At 50.3% G+C, this 11,955-nt stretch overlaps 1 protein-coding gene across 4 annotated transcripts in view; it reads left to right on the top strand.

Moving 5' to 3' along the window:
* The window catches only part of epn2 (epsin 2), a 17,099-nt gene continuing 5,144 nt past the window's right edge, over nucleotides 1–11,955 (top strand). Inside the window, exons 1-8 of one of the 4 annotated variants that reach the window (XM_068712918.1) lie at nucleotides 1–160; nucleotides 4,836–5,632; nucleotides 5,755–5,909; nucleotides 8,992–9,104; nucleotides 10,463–10,567; nucleotides 10,777–10,900; nucleotides 11,330–11,482; nucleotides 11,759–11,788. In XM_068712918.1, the coding sequence (XP_068569019.1) occupies nucleotides 5,202–5,632; nucleotides 5,755–5,909; nucleotides 8,992–9,104; nucleotides 10,463–10,567; nucleotides 10,777–10,900; nucleotides 11,330–11,482; nucleotides 11,759–11,788 (1,111 nt within the window). In that variant the 5' untranslated portion in view covers nucleotides 1–160; nucleotides 4,836–5,201. Of the gene's footprint in view, nucleotides 161–4,612; nucleotides 4,644–4,835; nucleotides 5,633–5,754; nucleotides 5,910–8,991; nucleotides 9,105–10,462; nucleotides 10,568–10,776; nucleotides 10,901–11,329; nucleotides 11,483–11,758; nucleotides 11,852–11,955 lie in introns of those variants that run through there. The other 3 variants (XM_068712916.1, XM_068712917.1, XM_068712919.1) reach the window with 3 other exon arrangements.

The following is an 11,955-nucleotide window of genomic DNA, read 5'->3' as shown; positions in this document are numbered from 1 at the left end:
ACTTAGCTATAGGCGGAGGCGCAACAAGCTCCCCGAACGCCAAAAAAAAAAATTAAGTACTCTTGTCTTGATTTCCCCCGCCTTGGGGAAAAACTCGTTTATGTGTTTCTACCGCTGGATTAACAGTTGAACCCGACGTAACGTTAGCCCAACAGAGATGGTAAGTTAACGTCGGCTTTCAAAGACAGACGAGTTGTTTTGTTTTTCCATGGTGTGTCCTGTTAATCCAGCGATGTCTCCACCGAGCACCCGTCTCGGCTGCTAGCTTAAAGGACCGCTAACTAGCTAACTAGCTTAGCATGCTAGTTGGCCGTCTTAGCACTGAAAATACGTTTTGGTGAGCCGACCGGAATAGTTGCGTATCTAAGCTGTGGAAGCTAATACATGGCAAGCTTCGTATTCAACAGTTGAATGTTCCCGTTTTGTTTATCTGCCACCGGCTACCCGAACATAAGCTTTGCTAGCCTTGATCCAACTTTTTGTAAAAGCTAAGTTTTGATCTCGTATCTGAAATGAACTTTTAGTCAGCGGTTGTATTTTAGGAGCGCAAATATCAAAGCCAGAGACGCAACCAAAGTGGTAAATAATATGCAATAATAAACACACGTTATTAGTTGGGTTGTACACTTTTACAAACCTCCCCGAAGTCAACTAACTTAAATCAACGTAAGCAAGTTAACGCTGTTCGCTAGCTTATGTTAGCTAGCTAATGACAACTTCTTGCCGCAAGTTTGCACTCAACTTGCTAACGCTAGCGGCAACCGTCGGTAGCAAAGTAGTAGCCGTTAGTAGCAAAGTAGGCTATTCAACCAAGATGTGTTAAAGTGACGTGCGCAAACTTAGCTCTCTGCTACACCCAGTACATTATTTCGCAATTCAAAACGGCAGTTTACCTCACTAATGTTAGCTAAAGCTACTTTAGCTCGTGTGCTATCAAGCGCATCAATTCAATGAAACGCCGTGATTTGTTCTTTTCCTTTTTTTTGTTTTTGAGGAGCAGCTTAAATCATTTCCTTTTTTTACCAATATAACATGCGTTTAAGGTGGAGACTGCTCAATGAGATCACGCTATTGTGAGTCATCACGGCTCAAACTTGTCCTTTTTACTTATTGCGATTTTTTTTTTTTTTTAGGGACATTCTTCCACAGTGTGGGCGCTGTCTGTTTACTCGTAGGCAGGCTCGAACCCTCTAGTGAAAGACACTTGATAGGTGGGGTTTATCTATTTTATTGGGTGTAGTCGGAGCGGTATGGCGTTAAGATGTTAGCTTTGTACCCAGAGCCGCACTGAGCTCGTATAAACGTGGCCTTTTGTCTATTGTCAGGATGGTCTGTCAGTCACAGTGGGTGACAGATGCATCCTCACCGTCCTCCCTCCCTTCCTTGACTTGTCTTTGTCTCCTAGGCGGTCAAGGAGGAGACAAAAGACAGGGGTGACGTTGCCCAAAGACGGGGGTGAAGGTGTCTTTTTCCTCATCTCTCGAGGTCACTTAAAGACTTTTTCAGGACAGACATGTGTTGTGCTTTTATTTTTGTGCTTTTATTTTCTAGGAGTCGATATGATTGTTAGTTTGGTCTTAAAGGAACTTAATCCTGGAGTAGCTGAGAGGTTGAGGATTAATCACTGGAATAGTTTGCTGGTGGTTACACTCAACTGGAGCTCAATAGAATAACTTGATATCACGCTGTTGCGCACACACACACACACACACACACACACACACACACACACACACACACACACACACACACACACCTTGTTGTGCAAGCCAGACAGATCAGCTTTGCTCTTGTTGTGTGGCTCTGGCAAGGTAGACCTGTTCTCAGTGTGCTGCTGCTCAACCCTTAATGCTAATCGCAGTTTAGCCAAGACACACCCAGATACACGCACACACACACACACACACACACACACACACACACACACACACACACGGGAGTAGGTCTGACTTGTTGCGTCCTCGCGTTCGGGGGTCTTTGACTAACCCCTGTGTCTCACGGCGTCGTCTCACACGCGACCCTCTTTCTCAGTCTCTTTTACATATTTTTTTCTAGACAGGCAGCTGAGAGTCCTCTGCGCCACGGACCCTGATATGATTAGCGTGTTTGTGTAGTTTCTGACGGGTCATATCATCTGTTTGTGTGCTCTGCAGGTCGTGTGTAGGTCATTCCTTCGCCACGCTGTGTTTTTAAAAACGCTGCGATCCGCCCCAATAGCAATCCTGCAGATCAGGTTTTCTTGTAAATGCCTCCGTCTCAGGGAATTTATTCACGGTTCAGTAACTGATTTCACCTGTTGATGAGCAGCGGCAGCACAGCGTTGGATAGACAATGCCGTCAGTCTGTTCCATGCATTCATTATGCGTTTGACACTGTTGTCTTATTCGGTTGATTCCAGCGTCGGGCTTGGTTTGAATGTTCTGACGTTGTTGGGTTACACGTAACCGTGTCGTCTTAATCCACTGAGCAGATTACGTGGTTGATGTTTGGTGATGACGTGTGTGTGTGTGTGTGTGTGTGTGTGTGTGTCTGAGGTGGTTTCTCTTCTCTCACCCATTGGAAAAAAAGAACTCTGACTTCTGACTGAGCCCAGCAGCCGTTTCACGTGGGCACCGTCAGTTTTCTGCTGATGCTGCTGGAGGAGGATGTTGTGTAAATCCATAATGTTGAGTGAAAGCCAGTCTAAATCCAGGATTGCCATTATCGCGAAAAATATCTACAAGTATTATTCGTGAGCGGGACCACTGATTGAGTTCTGAAGAGGATTGTTCTAAATGAGGGGAGGAGGACTGGAGTGAGCCGATGGCCATTATTGCACCAGTGTTGTTCATTTCTGCTCAAAGTGTCAGTCAGAGACAGACTGAACCTGTGTTGACACATGAATATATATTTACACACACACACACACACACACACACACACACACACACACACACACACACACACACACACACACACACACAAGTCTTGTGTGTTGTCTCTTCTGGGTTCTTGGAGCTCCGAGTGATAGAAGCACAGACGGGCTGAAGGAAGGCGGGCCGGTGGTATCTTGTGGTGGGGGTTGTTCCGGTGTGTGTGTGTGTGTGTGTGTGTGGTGGGGGTGCTGGGATGGGATGGGATGGACAAGACAGACTCTCCTCTCTTCCTCCTGTCTGCCATTGGTGAATAGGTGATTATAGCAGCAGATGTGTCATTAGGTCTGAGCAGCATTCATGAGGATGCAGGGTGAGGAGGGAACCTTTTAAGGGGGGGTTTAGTAAATTTAGGGGACGTGCCAAGTTGCCCCCCCCGACACATACACCCCCCACCCCCCCAGCTGTCTTTCCACGGCATTGCTAGGCAGGAGACAGACTCCTACCGACGCGTCGATTTAAAAAAAAAAAAAAAAAAAAAAAAAAAAAGTACAATCTTGCTTCTTCTTTTTTTAAAGTGAGACGTTTGAACTGTTGAACACGGAGTCCCGCACAGACTGCTGATCAGTTGCAACACTCCCCCTCTCTGTTGGCGGAGGCATTAGGTTGTGAGGCATGTCGGCGCACGCTCGCTGCAGGCATCGCATTACTGAGTCAGTCATCCCGGGTCTCCCCAGAGGAAGATCCAAGCTGCTATTTATTACCAGAACGACTTCTCAAATACAATTTAGGAAGTTTGCAGTTGATGCCAATGTGGTGACTGACAGTAGGGGGGGGGGGTAAGAGCGTGTGCACCTCAGGATATGTTGCGAGGATAAATCAATGTAATCTGTCCGAATGATCAAGCCGAGGACGTCCTTCTGTGGTCTGCTTCTGAGCTCAAAGCATTTTACAAGATCCTATTTCGTCGGAATCGACTTCTCCTTCCAAGCAGCTCGAGCGCGATAAGGACACAGCTCGGTAAACAGAAGGCCAAGTAACGGTTCCGTAACTTCAGTTCACGCACTAAAGTGACCTTTTTTTTTCTTGCACATAGTTATAGATGTGTAAATGTCTGCACACACTTTCCTCACTGTCAGGAAGTGATCAGCAGCTGTTTAGAAGCAGGACAGAGGAGTCATCCGTCCCTCCTGTCGTCGTCCTCCTCAGACTGGAAACGGTTCGTCTCCTCTGCCGCCCACCAGTGGGTGGAAACCCCTCGTTACTCGTCGTTTCCCGGCTTCCCTCGCAGGAACGCCGGCCTGTCGTACGAACACTTGCGCTGACGGTAAAGAGCAGAGATTTGTTCGTGTGTTGCCATTTTGGGAAACGAACATAATAAGTAGGTCGATTTTTAGATGCCTGCTTTCCCTTTTACACAAACGTTGATTCGGCTTTTATCGATATTCATATTATATATCGCTATCGTCCCTCTTAGTTAGATTATTGTCATGCAGTGAAACAACGTCACCGCCGCACCGACTTGTAATTAGCAAATGAGTCAGCTTACTGTAAACTCAAAGTGAGAACGCAGAAGTGGAAACGCACTTCTTGGTCTCAACGCCGAGGAGGAGGAGGAGTGAGCGAATGGAAACGACTTATCTCAGCATGAAACGTGTTGTTTTGTCTAGTTTCAAAAAGGAAGCGCACTACAGCTGCTCCTATAAATACAAATGGATCGCCTCCATCTCATTGTTGAGGCGTGTTGATCAGGATTACAGAGCAGATCTGAGGTTGCCAGATGTTTTCCTGGTAGGTCTCGTAACTGAAATCAAAACAGCGTCTAACATATAAATTCATTTTTTCATTTGGGTTTGGGTGCCGTTCTTCTTCTGTTACTTTTCCCCCAAAATGTCTTCCTTCCTCTTCTTCTTCTTCTTCTTCTTCTCTGGCTTCCACTAACCTTCTGTCTTGTCTGTCTGTCTGTCTGTCTGTCTGTCCCAGGTGATGGCGTGGTCATGTGTGCAGCCAGCACTGTGTGTGTGGAGATGGTTTTAACAGACGCCGTTCTGGAGGACTCAGGAACACTGCACTGGCCTGGAGAAGCCTCATAAACAAGCACACACACACACACACACACACACACACACACACACACACACCTGTACACTAGAAGAGTTACACACACACACACACACTCCGCCACCGCCGTGCCTTGAGAGAGAGGACTCGGGCGCACTTAACACACACTTTCCCCCTGAAGCACACACACACACACACACACACACACACACACACACAATTCACACCCTCTGTGTGTGTCAGCCTCTCCACCCAGAACGTCCTAGCTCCGCTCCATCCTCCGCCGCCATGCCGAGCTCCACCATCCGCCGGCAGATGAAGAACATGGTGAACAACTACTCCGACGCCGAGAAGAAGGTGCGAGAGGCCACCTCCAACGACCCGTGGGGCCCGTCGTCCTCGCTCATGTCCGAGATCGCCGACCTCACCTACAACGTGGTGGCCTTCAGCGAGATCATGAGCATGATCTGGAAGCGGCTCAACGACCACGGCAAGAACTGGCGCCACGTCTACAAGGCGCTCACGCTGCTCGACTACCTGATCAAGACGGGCTCGGAGCGCGTGGCGCTGCAGTGCAAGGAGAACATCTTCGCCATCCAGACGCTGAAGGACTTCCAGTACATCGACCGGGACGGCAAGGACCAGGGCATCAACGTCCGGGAGAAGAGCAAGCAGCTGGTGGTCCTCCTCAAGGACGAGGAGCGCCTCAAAGGAGAGCGGTAAGGGGCTTTAGAGAAAAGAAAGCTCCGTTCTAGACTTCATCTCATTATTTCTCTCGTTCTCGGTCTCCTTAACGACGATAACAATCTTGACTCGAGTCTTTCTTTTGTCCTCCCTCCAGGTCTCAGGCGCTGAAGACCAAAGAGCGGATGGCCCAGGTGTCCACAGGGAGCAGTCAGATGGGTTTTGGCCGAGGCTCGTCTCAGCCCAACCTCTCCACCTCCTACAGCGAAGAGTACGGCAGGTCCGAGGGCTCACCGGCCTCCTACCACGGCTGTGAGTGACACACACACACACACACACACACACACACACACACACACACACACACACACACACACACACACACACAGAGCTCTTTGCATATGTTTAAGCTAACATATGTGATGCAGAATAGCCCATTATACTGTATCGTGTCCCGGTTGGTGTAACTTTGGCCTACATCCTGAAAAACCTGCCCCTCCCCCTGTTCTGTCTCTGGCTTGCAGTCCCGCAGTAGGGCTGCATTCCTCAGCACACACACACACACACACACACACACAGACACACAGACAGACAGAAGAGGAAGCAGAGTTCACCCCCCCCCTCTCCCGTCCAGCTCCTATCATCCACATGACGGAGGAATCTGCTCCTCTTTTCAATGATTCGCTCGCTCCTCCAGAGACACGGATGAGGAAGAGATCCGTGACACGGAAACCAGACTGACCTTCCATCAGCGGCCGAGGGAGGAGGGAGCGGAGAAGACGCGTCTGCGTGTTGTTGGTGGTGAAGTGTGCAGCGGCACACGTCGGGCTTATCGGTCTAATCGGCAGAAGGGAAACCTTCAGCCGAGCTGTGATCCTCAGACTCATTGGTGATCGGTCATCACTACTGAGTGTGCACCGGGGGCCTCATGTCTCCTCAGCCCATTCAAACAGAGAACAGAGGTTCACATGACGTGAGCGAGGCGCTGAAAAGAACCAGAAATCCGGGTCAGGAAGCAGGGTTAACGTGGAGCGGGACAGAGCGGAAGAATGGAGACGTTTAAATGAAAGAGTGAACCTCGGCCTCTCATCCTTTTCATCCTCTGACCCCCCCCCCCTTTGTGCACAGCAGGGTGTGTGTGTGTGTGTGTGTGTGTGTGTGTGTGTGTGTGTGTGTGTGTGTCTCTCTGTTACCACTCATGTGGTTCCAGCCTGCGTGGATCATCTTCTTCTTCGTGGTCCACATTCCTGCATGTGCGTTATGTTTGTGGCTCGGAGGCGGGAGCTCCGGCGGCCGAGTCATCGCTTTGAGAAAACCTGAAGGAGAGTCGGGTCCAATGGGAGCGAGGCGGGGCCCGCCGCTGTGGGCGTTTCCAGCGGGGGATTTTTGGGATTCCAGTCGGAACTTTTTTTACATTTTTTTTTTCCCGAGTATTGTTGTCCAGGCGGGGGTGTGAATGAACGGTGTTAACCTAGAATATCCCCCATCAGCCCCGAAAGCATCCGAAACGACGTGTTTAAAGAAGAGGAGAAAGCACTGAAGCGGCCTTCCTCTTCAGGTTTCACTTCATTCTTGTGTCTCAATCGCCACATAAGTCCAGCACAGCTGACACTAGTGCTCATCAGCCCGACTCACTTTCCTCCTGAACTCTCACTCGGGAGTCTTAGCCTTGTTAAGCTCAAGTTTAAAACCGAAGCAGTAGTTTTAAGATGAAAACACAAGAACAACTGGACTCACACGGTAGAAGAATGGACTTAAAAATGCGTTTTTTTTTGTTTTTTTTCGAGGAGCAGGCAGAGCTGCGTCTGTGAGGAATGCCGAGAAATAGTGATTATCCATATATGGTCCATTCCCACAGTGCTGGGCGACAAACTGCTGTGTTTTAGTTGGCTCTGAGTTTAGTTTATTTGTCTTTCTGACTCTTCTAAAACGTCGTGTGTGTGTGTGTGTGTGTGTGTGTGTGTGTGTGTGTTTTCGTGTTGGTTTTGACTTGGTGGTTAAAAAGTTGTTTTTAAAGAGATTCAAAAAGAGCTGACGGGAAATATTCCTTTCAAACGTATTAATGGAAGATGAAAGGATCTTGAACATTTACTGATACGCCTCCTTCAGGTGCCTCCTCCCTCCTTCAGGTGCCTCCTGTCTCCTTCAGAGGGAGACTTAAGATATACATGTCTTAATAACTAGACGGCCACATCGTGCGTCCCTACTTTGTGTGAGCGTGAGTGAATAAATGGACCGTCTCCCGCTAAATGGTGCAGTACTGTCCCGTCCTACGATATGACTCCGTCCCGTCTTACCGGGTCACGTTGTCTCTGTGCAGGCTTCAGTACCACTGGGTTCACTGTCCACTCAAGGGCTACCAGCTAACCAAACACCCCCCCCCCCCCCCGGAGACGCACAGTCTGGACACTTTGGAGACACAAGTGTGACGGATAAGAAGTGAGCAAGGAGAGAGGAGACTGACTCAGATCTGAGGCTGGAGCTGCAAGACAGAAGCAGTGAATTAAGTATTAAGAAATAATGCTGTTGCTTAATCATCCCATAATAGACTCAGCATGTTGTTGTTGTTGTTGTTCTACATGCAGATCCCCAAAGGATGAAGTGTTGAGTTGGCAGACATTTCGAGGAAGTCTCTTAACTTCCTTCTCAAAAAGAATTCGCACCGTTACCTCATCATGGAAACGTCTGATTTGAGGTGTATTGTTTACAGAGAGCTGCTGACATGACGTGCACTTCCTGAGAGGGCGGAAGGATGTTTGTGAAACTAACCAGTACTGTTTCCCCCCCCGAGTCACATCTGTGTCACTGTTCTCGTTGTTTGTCTCTGCTGAAGGGCCTCTCATGGGTCTTTCTCTCGCCGTTTGACGTGACGCCACACACGAGGTCAGCGTTTATTCCGGACCGCTGATGAGCGAGGGAGGAGAGTTGCCGTGAGTGCTGTCACCGTGTCTTCTCGTCACCTCCCACGCCGTGGTTCCCACAGAACCGGTCTGTTTCCAGACCCAAAGACACACGGTCACACGCGAGCTCTTAATGGACCTCAACTGTTGGGCTTCTGAGCGTCTCTCTCCTGACCAGATTGTGTGCGCCACGTGTGTTTTCTTGCCCTGCCACATGGCCTGGTCTAATCCAATAAGCTGAATGGACCTGTCATCCCTTATAGGCTCACAGAAGGCCTCTAATCACACACCCACACACACACACACACACACACACACGCACTGTATTTTTTATACAGCACAAATGTAATTTGTGTTCTGTTTGTCTTTGTTTGATTTTATCAACACATTGAATTTCTCTCCCCATTGTTCAGCACAACTGTGTGTCTCACTGTATGCGATGGAGTGTCGTGTTGCAGCGATGTTGACGTGTGTTTCTGAATGTGTGTCTTCAGCCACGTCTCCCAACGCCGGCTCAGAACTGGAGCAGGCCAGACCCCAGACCAGCGGAGAGGAGGAGCTGCAGCTGCAGCTGGCTCTGGCCATGAGCAGAGAGGCCGCAGAGCAGGTACGAACACCGACGCGCAGAAACACCGACACACAGAAACACAGACATGCAGAAACACAGACACACAGAAACGCAGACATGCAGAAACACAGACACACAGAAACACAGACACACAGAAACACTGACGAAACACCGACACACAGAAACACTGACGAAACACCGACACACAGAAACACAGACACACAGAAACACCGACACACAGAAACACTGACGAAACACAGACACACAGAAACACTGACGAAACACAGACACACAGAAACACTGACGAAACACCGACACACAGAAACACAGACACACAGAAACACAGACGAAACACCGACACACAGAAACACAGACACACAGAAACACAGACACACAGAAACACTGACGAAACACCGACACACAGAAACACAGACACACAGAAACACCGACACACAGAAACACTGACGAAACACCGACACACAGAAACACTGACGAAACACCGACACGCAGAAACACCGACACACACAAACACTGACACGCAGAGACACGACCACACGGACACGCAGAGACACGGACACACGGACACGCAGAGACACGGACACGCAGAGACAGGGACACGCAGAGACATGACCACATGGACACGCAGAGACACGAACATGCAAAGACACAACCACATGGACACACAGAGACAGGGACACGCAGAGACAGGGACACGCAGAGACACGGACACGCATAAACATGGACACGCAGAGACATGACCACACGGACACGCATAAACACGGACACGCAGGAATACGACACGCAGAAACATGATCACGCAGAGACACGGACACGCAGAGACACGGACACGCAGAAACACGGACACGCAGAGACACGGACACGCAGAAACACGGACACGCAGAGACACGGACACGCAGAAACACGGACATGCAGAAACACGACCACAGGAACACGCAGAAACATGGACACGCAGAGACACGACCACACGGACACACAGGGACACGCAGAAACACGGACACGCAGAGACACGACCACATGGACACACAGGGACACGCAGAGACACGACCACACGGACACGCAGAAACACGGACACGCAGGAATACGACACGCAGGAATACGGACATGCAGAAACACGGACATGCAGAAACACGACCACACGGACACGCAGAAACACGGACACGCAGAGACACGGACACACAGGGACACGCAGAAACACGGACACGCAGAGACACGCAGAAACATGGACACGCAGAGACACGACCACACGGACACACAGGGACACGCAGAAACACGGACACGCAGAGACACGGCCACGCAGACAGTTTACATTACATCTTTACCTACCGAGAATTTGCACGCGTTGCTTTATGCCAGCTGTGCTCTGGCCGTGTGTTCAGGAGGAGCGCATACGCAGAGGGGACGACCTGCGACTACAGATGGCCTTGGAGGAGAGTAAGAAAGGAGGTCCAGAATCAGCAAAACTGGCCAAGAAGAAGAGAGAGGTAAAAACACACAGGAGCACGGAGACCAGAGCGACTCAGATGTTCCGTTATTACGGTCTCTCCACATCCTCTATTTGTGTGCCTGAACCTGTCTGCAGCAGACTACCTAGTTTACTCATCATTGTTCTAGTTTACTCCTCTTCCGCCTGCCTTCTTTGCTCCTCTTTGTGTCTCCTGTCTCTCGGTCACTCTCTCCGTCTGTCTTCTAGCCTCAGTCCTCTCTGATGGATCTGATGAACGTTCCGGAGCCCGGTGCCACTGCTGACCCCTGGGGCGCGGGGGCCGGAGCCGCTGCCGCTGCCGCCGCACCAGAAGACCCCTGGCAGTCTTACGGTACACACACACACACACACACACACACACACACACACACACACACACACACACACACACACACACACACACACACTGCACTGGGGATGATCACATGACATGACATCCAAACACTGACTTTGGTCGTGTGAAGAGTCTCAGTTGTTCTGCTCTCCACCTGCAGCTCACAGGACTGTGACTCTTTGTTAAGTAGGAATGCCGCTCCACTGGCTCAGCAGCATTACTGTGGGGGGGGGGGGAGGATGTTAGAGGGAGGAGGGAGTGAAGGAAAGGAGGGCGGAAGGACAGGGAGACGGAGAAAGGAGGCTGTGGATATATGTAAAATGAAAGATAGATGAGTTCCTCTTCTTCCTCTCATGTACCCTTACGTCTCGCATTGCTTCGTCTGACCCCCCCCCCCCCCTCCCCCCACTCTGAACCTGTCCCCAGGGTCTGCACCTAAGCCAGCAGCCCCAGTGGACCCGTGGGGGGCCACTCCGTCTGTCCCGCCCATGAAGAGCAGCGATCCCTGGGCGTCGAACTCCACTCCCGCCGCCGACCCCTGGGGCTCCGCAGCCACCCGCCCCAAGACCTCCAACCCAGGTGACCGTCACTCCTGTCCCCCAATCACAACAGCTGGAGCTCTGTTAGCTGACTCATGTCTCAAACACGCCCACATCTGCATGCTTTCACTTGCTTATTATGTTCATTTTTCTCCATAAGTTTACCCAATTATCCATACTCATTCATACCTGTGTTGTCTCCATCTCTCTCTGTGTGTGTGTGTGTGTGTGTGTGTGTGTGTGTTATGATTTTGTGTGTGTGTGTGTGTGTGTGTGTGTGCGTGTGCGTGCGCGTGCGTGCGTTGTCCCCTTCCAGGTAGCTTTGACCTGTTCAATGCATCCAACGGTACGTCTAAAGAGGACTTCTCAGAGTTTGACAGCCTGCGCTCTTCCTCCTCTGTCCCCACTGGTACTCACCCTTGTCTTCGTCTCTCTAATCACACGGGCGTCTGTGTGCGTCTGTCGGTGTCAGAAATGACGCCGCCTGTCTGCAGATACGATATCTCTGCGGGT

The sequence above is a fragment of the Cebidichthys violaceus genome, unplaced genomic scaffold, assembly GCF_023349555.1.
Source record: "Cebidichthys violaceus isolate CVI_PGR_0920_01 unplaced genomic scaffold, fCebVio1.0.p SCAF_183, whole genome shotgun sequence".
In the NCBI taxonomy this organism is placed as follows: domain Eukaryota; kingdom Metazoa; phylum Chordata; class Actinopteri; order Perciformes; family Stichaeidae; genus Cebidichthys; species Cebidichthys violaceus.
Note: the sequence above shows the minus strand (reverse complement) of the source record. Positions and strands in the feature narration are given on the sequence as shown.